Below are 20,193 nucleotides of genomic sequence, written 5' to 3'. Positions count from 1 at the left end.
CTTGCGTGATTGTTCGCACATCAGGTCACACCTGACTACATGAGACCAATTGGCAAAGTGACGCAGCTTAGGCAATCGTCCCTCCCTGGACTGCTCCTGTACCAGGGGGTACATGCGAACTGCCTATCGACTGGTGGCTGGAATTACACATCAGATGCGTGGTCCACCCTTCAGAAGTTCACAGGGAGGAAGAAGACAGAGAAACCTTAAACACCGAAGCAGAGGAAGAATAGACGGAAAGTGGAAAAAGAAAAAACAGTGGAAGGACTTCTGATTTCAAGCTATTGGTACTTCAGAACACATTCCCAAAAATATTTGAGATATTTCCAAGACGGAAAAAGGAACAGCAGAGGGCAAAGACTGGGGCCCCGTAGTAAACACGAACTCACGCAAGTTTTGAGCCTCCTGGGGGAGGGGGAGGAAGTGGCTGGCTGATGGGTTCTATCTACTTAAGGGAAAGCCTGAATAGTCTTCATACAAAACTTCAACGAATAAACCATACCAAAAAGCCGATTGTCCATTGAATGATCCATATTAATAAGTTAATTATTCGTTGAATTAATGATCCCTTAGTAAATTAAGTTAGAATGGCGTCACACTTGCGTAAGGGTTATCGAAGGACACGAGAAAGGGCTCACCTGCATACGTATGATGTGTGTGTCTACAGTAACAAAGTCGGAAATGCTTTGCAGAAAAGCTTAGCAGACATGCTTTATAGTGAATTTATTACCACTTGGCTGATGTACTATCCCACAGAAACAGTAGCAAAGGGAAAACATATCAACAGAAAATGATAGATCACATCATTACTTCTTGTTAATCAAAATTGTGGAAGACTTTCACACCTGACTTAGCTATGTAATTGTGAGCATTTGATCGTGTGTGAAAATGCTATCTAGAATTTCCCTGAGAAGTTACTGTTTATATACAACTTAAATCGAGCAGCACAACTTCTCGTTCATCAATTACAGCCAAAATTTGAACTCTTACTAGTTAAACCTTTTCAGCTTCCTATAAAACATAATATCCCACAATTTTTTACTTAGTCACATCACGCTGTACGTATTCATTTGAATACCGATACCAGTTGCGAAGATTCACCCACGTGGTCAGCTACAAGCTGGTACTACACATCAAACATCCAAAATTCGTCATCTCCCATACTTTAAGAGCAAAAGCTACGGGTATGTTATGCTCTGACACGGATAAATTTGCACCGAGCACAGCCCGTCACTTTCAGCGCGTGACACGTTGCCTCAAAATTGGCACAATTTGACACATGAAAATTCACAAATTAAAATAAATGTAGCTCAGTACGATTAAGTGAACTATGCGACCACTACTACAATGTGAACTGTGGAACTAGTAATTCCTCTGTGCAGCATTAAGTAGTTACTGGCTCCATGAAGATTCAAAAACATGCAAACCTATAATAAGCGAATTACATTTCAAGAGCTGTACGTAGTCCGAGGAGATTAATAATGGTCACTGAAATTAGCCTGATACTAAACTTCAAGTACCACCGTACACTGTGTCTGTCGTTAAACAGTTTTATAAAGCGCATATTAAAATGAATTTTGCCGTTGTACTAATTACGTAGCTTCGGCTTCTCCAATTAGCGACTGTGCTATGCTGACGACTAGAACACGTGATAATAGCCTCATTCACACGATTCCAAATTGCCTAATTCATCAAAATCAGGATAATCTATCTCCTGGCATCTCTCGACACAAATTGACTTTGAAAAACGCGTTTCTATCATAATCAAGAATGATAACATTTTGTGCCAAGTTTCCTTATCATACCGAGAGCTCACCATTAGCATGTCCGGTCGTCAGGCCGGTGAGGTTGATAGTGGCTAAGGTGGCGAACTTCAGTCACAAAGGTTCTCTGTCCAAACCGCTCGAGGAAGAAGCCTCCCATTCGCAGATTCCTCGCTGCGCCATCTAAGGACTTTATTTTCTCTACACACCCTCTGTTGAACTCTATCCAGCCTAATTCAAAGATCTCTTGTCTACTCGACCAACTCATCTTTGGTTAGCACTGTATTTGATCTGTTCTAATAAAACCAACCACACTTTACACTGCCACCCACGGAGAAGGTAAAGACGGAATATGGGAAATCTGACAAAAATAATACAGCAGTACAGTAGACAATACGTTTCTATGTTCAGCTGGTCAATTTATCGGAAAGTTATAAATAATTATGTTGTGTTACCCCATATTTTCAGAATTACTCCGACAATTTTGGATAGAGTTAGTCCCAAAGGGTTTAAAGTGACGACAGTACCGCTTCAACGAAAAATAAAATCTAGTTAACATGGGCTCTACAATGTAGCCCGTAAGAACTACTAAAACCTTTTTAGAAGAGACGTGACATGTGACATTCTCTTAGCTCGTAAGGTATGCATTTGTGAGTCCAGTTTTGCGAGGCTCTTCGGATGATCGTTCTGTAATACCGTATTTACCATTCCTCCTGTCACACCTTGTGCAACAAACATTCAGTTCGATAGGCTACTAAAATAGATATGCTACATAAATGAAAAAATCTCAGCTGCCTTTTACATATGTGTTACGACCCGTTTTGTTTGACATCTTCAGGCAGCCGCGTTGTGCTTAAGACTCAGATGGTCTAGTTGCACATAATGTTTAAGACCCGATTCATTCAAGTCTTTACTTCAGATGAATTTGGCAACTTTAAGCTGTTCTAAGAAGTTAAACCGGTCGTAACATGTTTACTACAGCTGAGGTGCTTTTCATTCATCGTTCACGTCAGCTGTTGCCTCAAAAAATAGTCAAGATTGAAAATAAGCCATGTAGCTTTAAATCCTGTTCTTATCCTCGTGATTTCACACGAAAGTCAGAACAGACAAGGGTATGATAGAATGAAAATTTGAGCTGCGAGGCCTCAAATTTACCTGAAGCAACAGATGGCTGGAATGTTTCACCAACATTCGGAATGACAAAACTAGGCTCATTGAAGCAAAAATGATCGTAATATCCAAGTAACTAATAATTTTGGAGTATTGGTGGTTAAGAGCACATTTCATGGTAGTTCTTACAGTTGTATCCAGAAAAATTAAGTCTCCTGTCTTTCAGATACTACACAGAGGTAATGGGAAAATGCTGTGGTACACCGTATATTTTGTAGCAGAGATGGGACGGCTGTCAGCAGCTTCTCCATGGAGCTTTACGAGCTAATTAAGGAACCAAGAGCGAGAAATTTTACATGTATATCTGAAAGAATTTTACGTAGATTATGAATCCTCACATTGCTGAACTTTACAGGCATTTTTGCAAAAAACACTAAGCCCAGAGGCTACTTGCCCGTTTAGTACCAAGTTTTGATTTGTTAGGAAAATTTGATACTTATGAGACCATTAAATCCGAAGCTCTTGCAAAGCAGACGGCAAGCATTTGATATTTTTAACTACAGAGAAAAAGATTCTTTCACAATAGGCTATTTTCCGATGTTAAAAATATGGCTTCGATTGTTATTCGGAGTGGTAAGTTTCAAACCGTATTTACGGTCAATATTATATCAAAACCTTATTTTTATGTAAGTGAAGCTTAAAAATCGTTGAATACGATTTGGTCACGTAATCGAAAACGCTCTGTTGCTGACGTTCTTGTGATGTCACATTCTATGAGTAAGAGGAAGCTGTATGTGTTTCGAGTGTTACAGTTACTAGGTTATTAAGTACTTTTTCTGCAAATACTTTAGCAGTCTAGTAATCGAAAACGCGTTTACAACTTAATTAACAACAAAGGAGTTTTGTGAGAGCTGATACTGGAAGCCTTGCGAAAATTTGTGCTTTATGCTCCACTCGTTTAGAGCGGCAGTATGTGAAAAGACTGACATTCTTTTCCTCGTTCTCTGCAACACCATTAAACCCGCTCAAAATTAAGGAATTGTGAAACTTTCGCAAATGGTTTCGTACCTTTTATCAAGATTGTCTAGTATCAGTCATGAAATACGACCCAAAAATATAATTATTCTTGGCAACTCTTAGTGCTGATTTCCGCTATACAGGATACTCAGCAGAGGAATGGTCACAAGCACGACCTATGTGGTCCAACGTATAGCGCATGCAACTACAGATAATGTAGATTCGACTCATGGAAGGGTCAACAGTTTTTAAAAGTTTTACACGAAATATGAAAATAGCGTTAGCCAGAATTCATTGTAGCAGTTGTTTCTATGGTGGGACAACTGAGGATAAATGCGTCTACTGTGTTTCTAAACAATACGTTTTTTGGAAGACATGGCAGTATTTAAAATATTACCACACTCCCGCAGTACGAGGTGTAGGACGACGGTCACATTAACTAGAAAATCGAAGAGAGAGAGAGAGTAAAAATATTGTTGTAGGCTTGATTCGAACCAGAGACCCATGGATGTCATATTCGACAATGCACGGCTCTACCAACCGAGCTGCTAGTGGTGTTCAAAAGGAAGGGACTATAACGATAATTTTTATCAAGACTACAATTTCATTGACTTATACTGACCTTTGTAACAGGACGAAAGCGTATCTCTGAGGTGAATTAATGTTAACTTCAGAGTTTAAGAAATTTTGAATTAAGGGAACTTTGGCACCGACGTGGTGGCATTTCTCCACTAAAGTGCAACCAGTTTTTAGGCACCATCTCATTCTCTGGAACACTATCAAGATTTTTATGGCTGCATTTGCCCGCTGTGGTACTTCATACCATTTGTAATCCATTTTCTGAAACGTAATTTCCAAAACAAGACATCACTGAATTAGCTTTGTGACATCAGGAGCAGCGAGCTAGTCAGTGACGTCACAGGCATCACATGACTTGAATGGAGCGTTTTAGTAGGTTTACTAATTATTTGCATTTCATTTTCGTTCCTATTAAATAGCGGATATAAAAGGAAAAAATCGTGTCAAGCACAAATTTTACCATTTAAGATGGTTTCCAGAAAGAAGTCAAATATTCTATTTGAAATATGCTCTTCGAAGGGAGGCGTGTTAGCGCTTTAAATTTTGGATAATTTTCCTAATTCGAAGAACGCTTCTCGAAGTGAATAAACCATTTGTTGTATAACTCCAGATCATGTACCACAAAAGAAATAAGTAGGTAAACAAATTTATAGAACTCTGCATGCCGTACAGGCAAGAACGTTTAAGTGTGGGATCATTCTGCATAAAACAATGCCTTTTAATTACGTTTCAAATGAAGGTTCTGTAAGTGCAGGCAGATGAAATTTACGGTATTCTCAGAAAATAAATGAGAAGATAAAGTTTAGAAATCCCAAGCTGAAACACGTATAGTACAAATTTTTCCCTAATTACGTCTGAGAACACACTGGTCGGAACTATTTTAATTTATTCATCTTTGATTTCCATAATATTTTCTATTTTGTAGTGCACGGAAATTCACGATTAACGCTATTCCTATAACGAAGTTCATCTAGTCACTAACTAGATATTAACCACGATTAGCAGGTGTTAGCCGCGGGACTCAACGTCTTGACTGACGTGGGTAGTGGCTAATACCGCACAGCCATCTTAGTACACAGTGACGGGATGTCTTCATTCCGTCTCTGGCATGGTAACGTTTGGTGGCTATTTCCCACCCTATCATTGCTGGGACGAAGCTGTTATCTGATCAACCGCTTTCGGAAGCAAGTAAATAGGAAGCCAGCAACTGGGAGCCGCTTTATCTATACAGTTTCCGAGCACCTGCCTCCCTAAGTGGCGTGGCTCGGCAAGCCGTGTGTAAGCTATGCAATTTGTAGCATTCTGGTAGCTACATTACACTACACTGTATTCTGAATGTAGTATCGCATAGCTGTAGTGGATCACGCAATTTCTACAACCCAAGAATCCAGGCGAAAGTCTAGCTACGCACAGCAACTAGTTCACTTTATACTGAAATTTGACTGTTGCATGAAACGATGGTGCACTTTTTCGCGTAGTATCTAGCACGGTTTGCCCCAGTCTCCAGACTGGGAATTTTACGTATTATGGCATTTGTATGTAGGTTCATCACTGTTCTGCATATCGCCACACTTATTCTTTCACTGTGCATAGTTATGAACCGTCAAAACATAGGCACAGTAAAGTCGTTCTATCCTCCTGGAATGCTAGCTGAGCAAGGTATATGGGTCAAAATGGTAGGTACGGGCAGAAGCGCAGCTGGGAGAGCATGGGACGGGGACCTGGATAGTACGATCGGTGACAATATCTCACCAAAGACTGGGAGCGGGTTTCGATCCCAGTCTGCCATGCAGTTTTGATCTGCTTGAAATTTTGCCAAATACGCTCTTTATCACGGAGCTGCAAGAAGAATTTAAGTTTCGTGAGCAACAACCAACTCCTGAATTTCGGAGCAGTGAAGTGGCTGCCTGGAATCTGCTGTACTACTCCCAAGTAGCCATTCGTTTCTAGCATTCAGTCTGACGGCCACTTGTCTCTGGTGCAGCTACAAAAATAGGGAGGAAAACTGTTGCATCAAAAGTCTCGACAAATTAATGTAAAAGTCTACTTTTTGCAGCCCTAGTAATACATGCTACTATCAACATGCAGGGATTTTTTCTATTTCCACATGTAAGAAATTGGCGTAATGCCAGTAAGCTCAAATTACATGAGTAAATGTACGGTAACACGCATCTACGGTTGACGCAAAAAGATTGTCAAAACTGACTAGAACACGATAAATTCTTACCCTCATATTCTTAAACAACAGTCCTGAGAACGTGTAAAATTTTGCTACTTGTGAAGATACTTTTACGTTGCCAAGCGAAATACCTGGGGCGCACGCAATAGGTAAAGTAAGGAAAGTGGGAGGGTGTTACCCATGCATGAATTACGTGTTTTATGCACTCCACTTTATTCCATTTCTAACTTTAGAAGTATTTTCGAAGCTATAGGCGTCATGATCTTAAACTTTCGTAACTTAGTAGGGATAGGAAAAAATTTCAGATGTATATTACAGACTCTAGGAATTTTCCGCTTTGACTAACTTTTTCCAACCGTTTTAAGTTATAGGATTACAATGGACAAATTTCCTGCTCATTTCAGGTTCTCTTCGCATAAGGTAACCAGTGTATTGGTCCCCGAAGCATCGCTCGGAAATAGCTAATTTTAAAAATTTCGATTCAATCTAATATGGAATCTGACCAGAAATTGTTCTCTCCTAAACTAATTGGCCTGGATTAGGGAAAGGGGGAAATACCAGTGGTAAGTATAATGCCTAAGCTGACAGCCATTGTGTTAAAATACTATGGGACAATTTTCTTAGGATTGTTTAGCTCAGTTCTGAAAGTATATTGAAGAGCTAAATAACAGTAAATGTCCAACATTGCGAGTGCGCTTGGGTATCACCTACATACTTTAATGTTCTGTTTCCTCATAAACCATTAGCTCGACACCGCAGTCAGTTACAGTGAAAGTTTACGATCAGTGATAAAATCGTCTGAACAAATAAAGCAATACTGATGTAGTTAAACGCTCAACATTTGTACGGTATACGTTTCTGGATCTACCTTGTAATCTTACAAAATATAAGGCAACAAATTTAATTATTACTGGATCTTTACGCATGCGACATCAAAAACTAAACAGAACGTAGAAGATACGCAAATACATTGACATTCACAAATTCAGACAAAAACAAGTCTAAACACTATCAGATTTTAGAGCAATCGGTATTACACAGGGACGGTAATTCCAGCAGCTTACATTGCGGAGTAACGAGCGGCTTCAACGCTAACAGACACATAATGGCTGTGCTTCACGATTATAGGGATAGCGGCGTCGTTGGCCCAGTCGCAGTACAAACAGACTGGGTGGCTGGCTAGTCTCACGTAACACTACTACGCCAAACACTATCGCAGCGAAGACAGCACAGTTCAAGTCAGGAGTCACCGAAGAACATGCCACACTATAGTCTCTGTCCAATTTATATACCACAATTTCTGTTTTTTTGACATAATGTCACGTCCACAGCACTTTAGATACTACATTTATCTTTCAACGGTACTGTAACACTTCATGGAATTTATTTTTAAAGTCATGCTTCGTTAATTGACTTTTCCTTGTACCGATGAGATGTGTAGACTTCGAATTTCAACGTTTCATTTAACAGTAGAATCTAGGAACAAAACCTAGTACACTGACAGCGTGAAAAATACTAGCAAATAACCCCACTTCATTTAATAAACTTCCAGTGAATGGATGAATAGAATTTAGCGTTGATGGCATCTAGTCAGTAACATCAAGAAACAACTTCTTTTATTTTTTCTTCCTCGGCAGCTTGTGGTTCTATGTGTTACATCTGACAGAGAAAAAAGTGTGGACGGCTGGTTCTTGGCAATTTATGACAACATCGAACACTATGTGGCTGTATTTGTCTGCAATCAGTTTGCTCTTGCAAAGCGTGGCGAACTTAAGTAACTGTCACGAATGTTGCATAGTTCCCTACACACTCGCCTTATGCAGATTTAAGCTCAGGCCGCGAATTAAAAAGGTTAATCCAGAGCGTTCTTAGCTGGTGCCAATGAAATCGTTTCATTTACGGATATTACTGAATGCAGAATAGGTTTATATTCTTGGCAGGAATCTAACTCCTAGGATTAGTTTACTCTTGCTCTGTATCTCAGCACGTACACCCAAAGTACTACTGATCTGTATACATGACTTCATTTCTTATCAGTAGTCCACCCGCACATTTGGTTCCATTAACACTCCACTACTGATACCACCGCTTAACCACTCAGCTACGAGAAACATAGATAGTGCCTATAGCAAAGTTAAAGAGACTTTTGGAGAAAAGAAAAACAGCTGTATGAATATCACGGGCTCAGATGGGAAAAGAACGCTAAGCAGAGAAGGGCACGCTGATAAGTCGAAGGAGTATATAGAAGGACCGTACGAGGAAAAATTACTTGAAGGCAGTATTATAGAAACAAAACAGGACGTAGATTAAGATGAGAAAGGATGTAAGACACTGCGAGAAGAATCTGACGCGCCACTGAAAGGCCTAAGTCGAAATAAGGCCCCTGGGGTAGACGGCATTCACTCAGAAATACTGATATTCTTGGGTGAGCCAGCCATAACAGAACTGATCCACATGGTATACAAGGTGTAGGAGACAGGCTTCAAGAAAAATGTAACAATTCCAATTCCAAAGAAAGCAGGTGCAGACAGGTGTGAATATTACCGCAGTATCAGTTTAAACGTCATGGCTGCAAAATATTGACACGAATTATTTACAGAAGAATGGAGACACCGGTAGAAGCCGACATCGGGGAAGATCAGTTTGGATTTCGAACAAATGTAGGAACATGTGAGGCAATTCTGACCCTGCGATTTCGCTTAGAAGACGAGTGAAGGAAGGGCAGACGTATTTTTATAGCTTTTGTAGATTTAGAGAAAGATTTTGATAATGTCGACTGGAATATGCTCTTCTAAATTCTGAAGTTGGTTGGTTGGTTGTTTGGGGAAGGAGACCAGACAGCGTGGTCATCGGTCTCATCGAATGAGGGAAGGACGGGGAAGGAAGTCGGCCGTGCCCTTTCAGAGGAACCACCCCGGCATTTGCCTGGAGTGATTTAGGGAAATCACGGAAAACCTAAATCAGGATGGCCGGACGCGGGATTGAACCGTCGTCCTCCCGAATGCGAGTCCAGTGTCTAACCACTGCGCCACCTCGCTCGGTAAATTCTGAAGATTGCAAGGACAAAATACAGGGAGGGAAAGGATATATACAAATTGTACAAAACCAGAAGCTCAGATATGGATCGAGATGCATGAAAGGGAAGCAGTGGTTTGGAAGGGAGTGAGACAGAGTTGAAGACTGTGTTATTCAATCTGTACACTGAGCAAGCAGTAAAGTATACCAAAGAAAGATCTGAAGGAATAATTAAAGTTCAAGGAGGAAAAATGAAAAGTTTGAGGTTTCCGATGACACTGTAATTCTCTTAGACGCACCAGAGGACATGGAAGAGCAGCCGAACGGAATGGACAGCGTCTTGAAAGGACGACATAAGAGTATCATAAGCAAAAGCAAAACAAGAGCAGTGGAATGTAGCCGAATTAAATAAGACGATGATTAAAGGATTACATTAGGAAAGGAGCGCTGAATATAGTAGGTGAGTTTTGCTATTTGGGCAGTAAAACAACTGCCGATGACAGAGGTAGAGAGGACATAAAATGTAGATTAGCAACAGCAAGAAAAACGTTTCTGAAGAAGAAAAATTTGTTAACATCGAATATAGATTTAGGTGTTAAGAAGTCCATTCTGAAAGTATTTGTATGGAGTACAGCCTTGTATGACGCGATGCGTGGTCGATAAACAATACAGAGAAGAATTGAGTTTCAGCTTTTGAAAAGTGGTACTACAGAGTAAAGTTGAAAATGGTTCAAACGGCTCTGAGCACTATGGGACGTAACTGCTCAGGTCGTCAGTCCCCTAGAACTTAGAACTACTTAAACCTAACTAACCTAAGGACATCACACACATCCATGCCCGAGGCAGGATTCGAACCTGCGACCTTAGCGGTTGCGCGGTTCCAGACTGTGGCGCCTAGAACCGCTCTGCCATACAGTCCGGCAAGAAAGTTGAAGATTAGATTGGTAGATCATGTAACCAATGTGGTACTAAACAGAAATGGGCAGAAAGAAATTTGTGGCATAACTTGACAATAATAAGTGACCGATTGATAGAATTCTGGGACTTTCAGGGATCACGAATTTAGTATTGGAGGGAAGTGTGGAGGATAATAATCGTTGAGGGAGCCCAAGAGATGAATACAGTAAGCAGGCTCAAAGGAATGTAGGTTGCAGTAACTATTCGAAGATGAAGAGGCTTGCTTGCACAGGATAGAGTAGCGTGGAGAGCTACAGCAAACCAGTCTTCGGACTGAAGACCACAACAATAAACAAACTTTATACTCCAATTTATCCTTTCCCCGTACGGTTCCTTCATCTTAATGCAGCGAAGTGAAATCATTTTTTCTTATTCTAAAGGCTACCAACGATATCTGTGTTTTAAAATACATCTAACTGTTTTTAATGTCTTAAATTTAGAAATGTTCTTTTCAACAGGTATAGCAGAAGTATAGATATTTTAACATTTTAAAATTATGTTTTTTTATACTTTTGTAAACCCTCTCGTCTGATGAGCTGCAACTGTATCACTGCCATTCCAGTCCTGTTCTCAAGGGTAAGCGAATGAAATTACAATCAAGAAAAAATCTGTAGGTAGTGTATTAATTACGTAAAATAAAAAATTGCATTCCTTATGAGTTTTGGTTGATGGTATTCTGAGGTAATTCACAGGTTCAAATATGTTCATCGTTGCCTCACCCAATACACAATTGCTTGCTGAACTTGGTCTGTAATTAGAAGAAATATTTCGATATTATTTTCGAAAAGGGAAATCCAGTTAAAACGTTTCCCTTCTCTACACCAAACTGAAGATTAGTGTTTAACTTTCATTCGATAACGACGTTATTAGAGACGGAGCGCAAATCCGGATTGGGAAGTAACTGGACTACGTCTTTTCCAAATGTACCGTTCTGGCATTTGCCTTCAGTGATTTGAGGAATCTACTGGCTGGATGGGAATCTGAAGTGTCACCCTCTCGAGTACATGTCTAGTGTCTTATCTCTATACAGTCTTGCTCGGACCAACCTGAAGACGACTAAGAATGTTCGACAACTTATAAAACCAAACACTTTTTAAGGAAATGCCGTATATAGAACAGGGTCGTAAAAGTTATCGAGCTCTACAAATAAAGTTATATTGTAGCATAATCAAAACTGAAATAGTTAATTCTTAAAGATTAATGTAATGGGTTGGATCAACTCTGTTAATCGACTTCGCCCACTGAGGGCGACAATACTCGTTCCGCTTCACGTATAGCACATAATTTTAATTCGTCGTAAAGGTTCAGCGTCTGAAATGATCATCATCATCATCAACAACATCATCTACATCACCGCTAACGCCTGGAGACCATTTCCATTGATTCAGCTTATTACTCAAAAATTACACAAATTAAAACTCACAATATTTCCAGGTAATTGATCTGACTCGTTCATAATTTTTGGGTGGTGTGACATTAAGCCGCACTCTGCAACTTGAAAGTGTTGAACAAAGGCTTTTCCCTTCTGTTGAATGACTGAATGATGGTTTATTTTTTGCTTGCCTATTCCTGCTTTAAATAAGCAATGCTTTTTCCTTAGTCTCGTATTTGGTACAACTGAATCATTTCTTAAAATGGCGCATGTAGCAAATACTAAGAATTCAAAACTTTTTGTCGAATGCTTGGGGGATGACGAAGAAATATATTGAATTGATCTGAAAGTTACACTCTTTTGTTTCATAGGAAATTATTTTACTCTATCTTTATGGCATAACACATATTGGTTCATCTTATTGCACGTTTTCCGAGTTTACTCTGAAAACCGCTTCCTTGCATGGTCGATTCCATTCTCCTTCATTTATCGGCTTGCTTTGTAGCCCATTTACCATCTCTTCATTGTTCACGAGATGCTAATAGCCACCAAGAAAATGACGGATGCCAAGTCGCAGACTTAACTTCATAGCTCTGTATGTATAACACATATTTCTATGTGAAATGTGATTATATTTTCGAATCCGTTGTTAAGATTTTTTACTATATGAAATCAAATTTCCAAGAAACTTGTTATCCGACGCTCTGTTATAGTCTACCTTTAGTCGTGTTTCTCCTAGTTCTTGCTTTATTCACCAATTTTAACAAAATTATATCACTCTTAAGTAATTGCCACTGTCAGGAAGTGGGAAAGTCAGGATTTAATCTTCCGTCGTCGACGAAGTCGTTAGCGTCGGAGTACAACCTCGACGAGGACGAGGAAGGAAACCGACTGTGTCCCTTTCGAAGGAAGTGTCCCAGCCTTAGACATAAAATATTTTGAAAAATCTATAGAAAAGCTAGTTTTGGACTGCCTAATAGAGATTTTAATCCTGCTCTTCACGAAAACGATTCAGTTTCTGTTGACATTTGATACATGAACATAAATTCTGCGTTATAGAATACTGATGACCTCAACGAAGGTCCACCTCTCCATACGTCAATGGTACTAAAGGAGTTACATGCAGTTGAAGGAAATGATTCTCGGAAAGTACATTCAGGTGTACGAGGCCTATATGTGTGGACTCACTGGGTTGTTTCCAGGACCATTAAAAATTCTAGTTTAAACCACAGTTAAAAGCTGCGTGGAAAATATATATTTTCATTTGATAAATCAGTTCTCCAAATTATTAGTAATATTTCATGCGTGAAATACGTGATCTATGGATTTTTAACGTGTACTGTTTGCAGCAGCATCAGGAAGAGTATGTCTGAGTCAATATTATTCACAATTTGCTGGCAATGTTTTATGTTCTACTCATCACTGCAGCCAAAAACCTACGGACCTACAATTGTAATGAATTTACTAGGTAAGATATGTCGTGAATTGTTGTGTAACTGATTTAAAGATCATTGCAGGGTGATTGCATGAAATGCACTAGGCCCTGTCGATTCTGATTTATTAAAGAGAAATCTACGAAAGCTGTTATAAATAAAGGTATCTCTGTAAACTTCATATCATGGTAGTTATTTCTGTCGCACTCCCAACAGCTGGTGACTAGATGTACTCTTTAGTATTTCATATATGCTGGACACAATTTGTAGGTATTTCATGAGTACTTTTTTATTCCACTGTTTCTCCAAATCATACCACGGGAAAAAAGTTAACACACCTGGAAAAACGACGTCGATTTTAATCAGATGACGGCATATGCCAACTGGGGGATAGTAGATGTACTCATAATGGTTTCGGCGTCGCCCGCTAGTAGATACCATTATGACACAACTACCAGGACGCAATGTGTGTCTACCGTTTTACAGGAGATGCTCACAGCCATAAGCCGTAGTGCAAAGGTTTTTTTCTTTGTGTGTGTGTGCGCGTGTGTATGTGTATGTCGTAGTGTTGTGCGTGGACGGATTCAGATCTGTACACCTCAGAAATAGGATTGGTGTTCCCATCATCCTCAGTCCAGTTGTCTTCTTCTCTCGAATGTGTGTTGTGTACAGCAGCTTCTTGTCGATATGGACGGCTAAGTATTTGACCGTGTTGGACCATGGAATTGGTTGACCAACTGGAGTCTACCGAGCGAGGTGGCGCAGTGGTTAGACACTGGACTCACATTCGGGAGGACGACGGTTCAATCCCGCGTCCGGCCATCCTGATTTAGGTTTTCCGTGATTTCCCTAAATCACTCCAGGCAAATGCCGGGATGGTTCCTCTGAAAGGGCACGGCCGACTTCCTTCCCCATCCTTCCCTAATTCGATGAGACCGATGACCACGCTGTCTGGTCTCCTTCCCCAAAACAACCAACTGGAGTCTGTCATTAATGATAGGTCTCCTCTTCGTAAATATGACAGCCTCCTTCTTGTTCGTGTTCACATGTATTTTGTTATCACGTGCCCACTGTTCATGACGTCTAGTTGGCGTTGCATTCGCTCTAGCCTTTTTTCCAGTAGTTAATGAAGCCTTGTCTGCAAATAAGCTCAGTGATACCCGTGGTACAGTGGGGATGTCATCAATATGTATGTCAAAAAGTAGTGACGGGAGAACTGAGCCTTTGGGAATTCCTGCGGCAACAGGTCGAGTTGAATTCTGGTCGTCGATGCGGACATATAGCCTTCTGTATTAGAGAAAGTTGTTTATTATCTTGACGGAAGTGACGTGTCATGTAGTAACTTCATCATAAGATTGTGGCGCCGAAGTTTATCATAGGCTCTTTCTAAGTCCAGGAAAACTCCGATGGTCGAATTCTTCTTGTTGAAATTTTCCTGTAGCGTTTCGGTCATCTGCAGTAACTGCAATTCTACTGACAACTTTTCCTGAAACTCAAGCTGTTCGAGTCGTATAACGTCGTGAGTAATAAGAACACCCTGAATCCTCCTTAAGATCAGTCCCTCGAGTACATCTCCCAGTGTCGGAAGTAGGCTTATGAGTCGGCGGTTTTCCCCTTGGAAGAGGTCTCTTTCTGGTTTGAGTATTGGACTACCCTGGTCACCTTCCACGGCTCAGGAAATTATCCAAACATTAAGCCACAGTTGATAATCGTTGTAAGTTGTACTATCGATTTCTGTGGTAAGTTCTTTAGGTCGATGTTGCTGATGCAGTCTTTGCCACATGAGTTGTTCTTCGTATATTTGATAACTCCTTTGATTTCCGCCGTGTAGTCAATAGAGGGTGGTCTTGGGCTAAAGTTTTTCTGATTGTATCCCATACTTTCATGATTTCGACTTCAGTGAAGCGGAGGTGACTGTATTCGGGCAGGGTTGGGATAGTTGAGATCTGCTGCTGGTAAGTTTAAGTGTAGAGCTCCACCTGGTCGAGCGAGTCCAAACTGAGCCCATCTGGTTCTCGATCGCCCTTTCAGAGTGTCACTGTTGTCGGATGTTGTTTACTATCGGCCATTCATTTTTCATTCCCCTGTCCTCCCAAGATCGTTGTTTCCATTCCTTGACCCTTTCCTGGAGTTCACGAGTCTTTCTGTGGGTCTCTCTCCTGTCTTCCGGGTTACGAAAGCGAGCGCATCCTTCTCGACTTCTCTTTCGTTGTGTCTTCAGATCCTGAAGTAGTGGTGAGAATTCGTCGAAGTTGGTGCCTGGGAAGAAGTTCTGCATGGTTATTTACTCTTAGTTTTGTTTTTTTAATTTTCTTTGTCAATGTCTGAACTGCGATATCGACAGCCTCTTAGGTGGATGTGTCCGATGTCGAACGGATATTGTTGTTTAAGTACGCCTGGTATTGCAGCCACTCGACTACGTTTGTGTTATGTGTGGGTAGCCGCCCTTTCTATGAGTCCAAGTACTGGCTTGTGATCAGAGGATAAGTCGTCGACTCTTCCCAATAGCAGGGTAGGATTTATGTTTTTCTTTACTGCAGTGTCCACCACATCGGGGTCCTGATGAGTTAAGTTCTGCGTCCTTACGGGTTCTTTGGGTCCATGAACTGTTACGTTGACGTTTCCTTTGAGGCCAAACGGGATATGTCCTTTTGGGTTGGTATTTCGCGAGTTCTGTGCTATGTTTTTGCTGTTTAATACCCACCTAGGAGGACTCTGTCAGAACTGTTTTAGACTGTATGATTGTCATCTGGGATGAGGCTCTTCTGTGGACTCAGATAGGCAGTAATGCAGGTATCGTTGCTTATCGCTGTCTGGATTGTGACTACCTTGGCTTCAAGTGTTCGCAGCCGTGGGAGCTGTTCGTCATGATGGTGTATGTCTCTCTTGACTATGACGGCGGCCCCTCCGCCTCGTTGTCCTTGTTGGTCTGTCCTGTAAACATGAATGTTTCTTATCCGCAGCTCGCTTGTTTCTCGGAAATATCTTTCCGAAGTGAGGGAGATGTTTATCTGTGGCAGTGTATGAAATCTGTGAAGTCAGTCTTCTTGGTGTGCAGTCCATCTGCATTTAAAATGCAAAATATGAGGTACGGAACGACAAAAGCCTTCAAAACAGTCTCATCTAGAGAGAGGATACTTGTCAGTTTCTGCTGCAATGCGGTGAGTAGTTTGGCGATATCCGCCAGTGCTGGCATGGTAGACTGTGGCAGGACTGTCGGCATCTCATTAGCATATGCGACTGGGTGTCTTGCGTAGATGGTGTTGGCGTATGATTCCGTTTGTCTTGGCTGTTTGGGTTGTCGTGATGTCCTCCTGAGTGGTGCTGCTTGTGCTGATGAGACTTTTTGTACTGCTGGTGTAAATTGTTGTTGGGCAGCTTGTACTTCTGGCATTACTGAATTTTTGATTATGCTCGTACGTCGTGTGGGTGATTTGGCTGGCGTCTTCCGCTTGTATTTACGAAATAATCCTTGGAATTTTCGACGTCATGTGAATGTTGCGAGGTGTGCCTCTCCGCAGTTTGCACATTTCGGTTTTTCTGTGTGGGTACATTCCACTCATCTGTGATTCCCTCCACAACGGACGCATCTTGCTGGCATACTGCAATAATTTGCAGTATGTTCGAACCGCTGGCAATGTCGACATTGGACTGGACCGTTCTTGCTACTGTATGCACCAACTCGTACTCCTGTGTACAAGAGATAGCTGACATAGATCTTGTCACTGTCCTTTCCTGCACCTGGGTGACTCGGTGAAATGGTTGGCGTTTGAGGTCTTTTGTTTTTCCGTCACGATTTTTAAACTGATAAACTTGTAAGCCGTTGAACCCTTTCTTGAAGTGCTCGAAGCAATTCTTCTTCTGTTACTTCTGCAGCTAAATAGTTGATGACAACTTCCAGCACCCTCCTTCTCAGATGACTGATGCGTGAAAGAATTTGAGTAACCATCTCTACTCGTTAGAGGTCACGAAATGGTATTTAATGTGATCGTTTTGGCAGATTGCCTTTCTTGTTCTTTGAGCACTTTATTGGGTTCTGTGGAATGTTTTGTGTAGTAAATAGTGGCCAGTGGGACCTTCTGGATTACGTTGCGCTTACTTTCCTGTTCGTCTTCTTGATTCGGTTATTTGTCTTCAAGCTCGTCGTTTAACGGTGTTCTCTTGCGGCGTTATTGGCACGTAGCTGTTTGTCGTCTGCATGACTTCCTTCATCTTTTTCCGCGAGTTTTCACGTTCACTATGGTTGTTGTCGCTCTGTTTGTAGTGCACTGTCCTGATACGCTTCTCATCATGATTTGAGGGTACATCTTCTTCTTCTGAGTAATCTTGCTCCATGACGGCTTCGTTGTCGGGTTGTGGCGTTGTTGTTTCTCTGCTGGTGGTTGCTTGTTGGAAGCTGCTGTAGGATTATCGGTGTCTTATCTTGCTTGTTGGATGACGTGTTGTATTCCCTCTCAGATTTATTTCTGTTTCTCTTGGCAAGTGGTGAAGCTGACATCTCGATACGGTTTAGACGCATGTTTGACAATCTTCTGTTTTCGTATGGCGCTTGTGGCTGTCTTATCCGTGGAGTCTAACATTCTGTTGTTCGTCCGTCCTTGCCTTTCGTAAACCATTTCCATAGCTTGGGTCGTCAACGTCGATGGTCGTCCCGCCTTTGCCATGTCGCCGTGTCCTTCGTAACTGAAGTAGCCGGTGGGGCCGCCGAAGGGGTAAACCATGTCGGAGAACGATCGACCAACTTCAGTGCGGCCGGTGTGGATGCCCCAGTCGCGCGCACACTGCGGTTTGCACACTGCCGAATCGCGCACTCGACTGGCTGGCGCAAACGTGTGAAACAAGCAGGCAAGCATGCGACAGAAACGCACTTGCGGTTCCTACAGCCAAACGAGCGAGTTTTAGAGGGGTCAAATTGTGGGCCTCCTAGAGGCGGGATGGTCCTTTCGGAGAATTACAATACAAGTTGAAAGTGTTTCGTAAGTTCTGCTACGATGCTGGTAGCAGTGGTCACGTGAACATTCTCACACCCTCAGACGAGTTTCTGGACATGTACGCAACACATACACCCGCCGGTATCGTCATAGTGTAAGGAAAGAAGTGGCATATCGTACAACTGACACAGCACAGACAAGAGGGTTTGTGAAGTCAGCCGTGTCAACACGAACTGTTGAATCAGTCATTAGCAGTGGGACTACAGGCACTCACACCTCTAGCTCCTCTTCCACTCACGCCGCAGCATCGACGAGCGCCACTCGACTGGTGCCGCCAGAGGGTCACCTGCAAGATGAATGCCGCGCCGTGGTCTGGGGTACTCTCGATCACGTTTGGTTTTTCTGGCAGGGACGCTAAACAGCGCTCGGTACGTGTAGAATGGTGTTAGACCCGTCCCTTTGCAGTTCTTGCAACAGGAAGGTGAAGTGTTGTTCGAACAGGATAATGTTTGCCCACACAATGCCCATGAAACTCAACGTATTCTCCAAGACGTGCAACAACTTCCCTGGCAAGCACGCTCTCCGGAAATTTTCCAATCGAGCACGAGTGGGATATAATGGAGCAAGAAGTGACCTGTCCGACTTGTAAACCAACATGTCTTACAGAACTACGTGAACAGGTCGAGCAGGCATGGTATAACGTATCACAGGGCTCGACCTGTTCACGTAAGTTCTGTAAGAAATGTTGGTTTACAAGTCGGACAGGTCACTTCTCGGTCCATTATATCCCAGACGTCCTCGACTGGGAAAATTCCGGAGAGCGTGCTTGCCAGGGTGCAGCACAGCTTTAATGTGAGCCCTCAGCGAGGCACGCGAGAAGAAGTGGATAGCAACCCTAGAAAGAATGGATATGTCCCACAGTAGCAAAATAGCCTGGAACCTGATTAAGAAACTGGATGGTGACCCAAGGCTAAGCAAGGTCCCGGCCAACGTAACTCCAAACCAGGTGGCCAACCAACTCCTTGTAACGGCAAGTTCAACTCCAAACAGCAGAAAACTAAAATCACACGCCTACTGCCAACGGAAAACACCAACTTCCAGAAACCATTTACCATGAGAGAGTTGAACAATTGCATAAATACCATGAAGAATGGGAAAGCCGCTGGGTTCGATGATATTTGCGTGGAACAGATTAAAAACTTCGGCCTTGGCGCCAGGGACTGGATACTTGGACTTTTTAACGTGTGCCGTGAAACCTTTCAAATCCTGAAACTGTGGAGGAAGTGAAAAGTGGTGGCTCTCCTTAAACCCGGGAATGACCCAGAGTCTCCGAAGAGCTATCGACCCATAACCCTTCTCTGCCACCTGTTTAAGCTCTATGAAGATTGATCCTCAACAGAATAGAGAAGATCGTTGACTCGAAGCCAATTCCACAACAAGCAGGTTTTAGACCTGGAAAGTCCTGTATCAGTCAAATTCTGGCATTGACGGAACATATCGAGGATGGGTTTGAGAATAAACTAATCACCGGGCTGGCACTAGTCGACCTAAGTTCCACCTATGATACAGTAGATCACCGGACACTACTGCATAAAACCTACGAGACCCTGAAAGACTACCACCTAGTCAAGATCTACATCTACATCTACATATATAATCCGCTAGCCACCAAGCGGTGTGTGGTGGAGGGCACAATTCGTGCCAAAGTCATATTCCCCCCACCCCTCCCCCTCTGTTCCACTCGCAGATCGCACGAGGGAAAAATGACTGTCTGAACGCCTCAGTACGAGCTCTTATTTCACTTATCTTTGAATGGTGATCATTGCGCAATTTGAAA

At 42.0% G+C, this 20,193-nt stretch overlaps 1 protein-coding gene across 1 annotated transcript in view; it reads right to left on the bottom strand.

The window, feature by feature from the left end:
* Positions 1-7,805, bottom strand: part of LOC126183863 (aquaporin AQPAe.a-like) — a 41,614-nt gene extending 33,809 nt beyond the window's left edge. Inside the window, exon 1 of the mRNA XM_049926156.1 lies at positions 7,713-7,805. Coding sequence (XP_049782113.1) covers positions 7,713-7,752 — 40 coding nt within the window. The 5' untranslated portion in view covers positions 7,753-7,805. The remainder of the gene's footprint in view (positions 1-7,712) is intronic.
* Between the last annotated feature and the right edge of the window lie 12,388 nt (positions 7,806-20,193).

Source organism: Schistocerca cancellata, chromosome 4 (genome assembly GCF_023864275.1).
Source record: "Schistocerca cancellata isolate TAMUIC-IGC-003103 chromosome 4, iqSchCanc2.1, whole genome shotgun sequence".
Classification (NCBI taxonomy): domain Eukaryota; kingdom Metazoa; phylum Arthropoda; class Insecta; order Orthoptera; family Acrididae; genus Schistocerca; species Schistocerca cancellata.
This window is presented reverse-complemented; position numbering and strand designations above follow the sequence as displayed.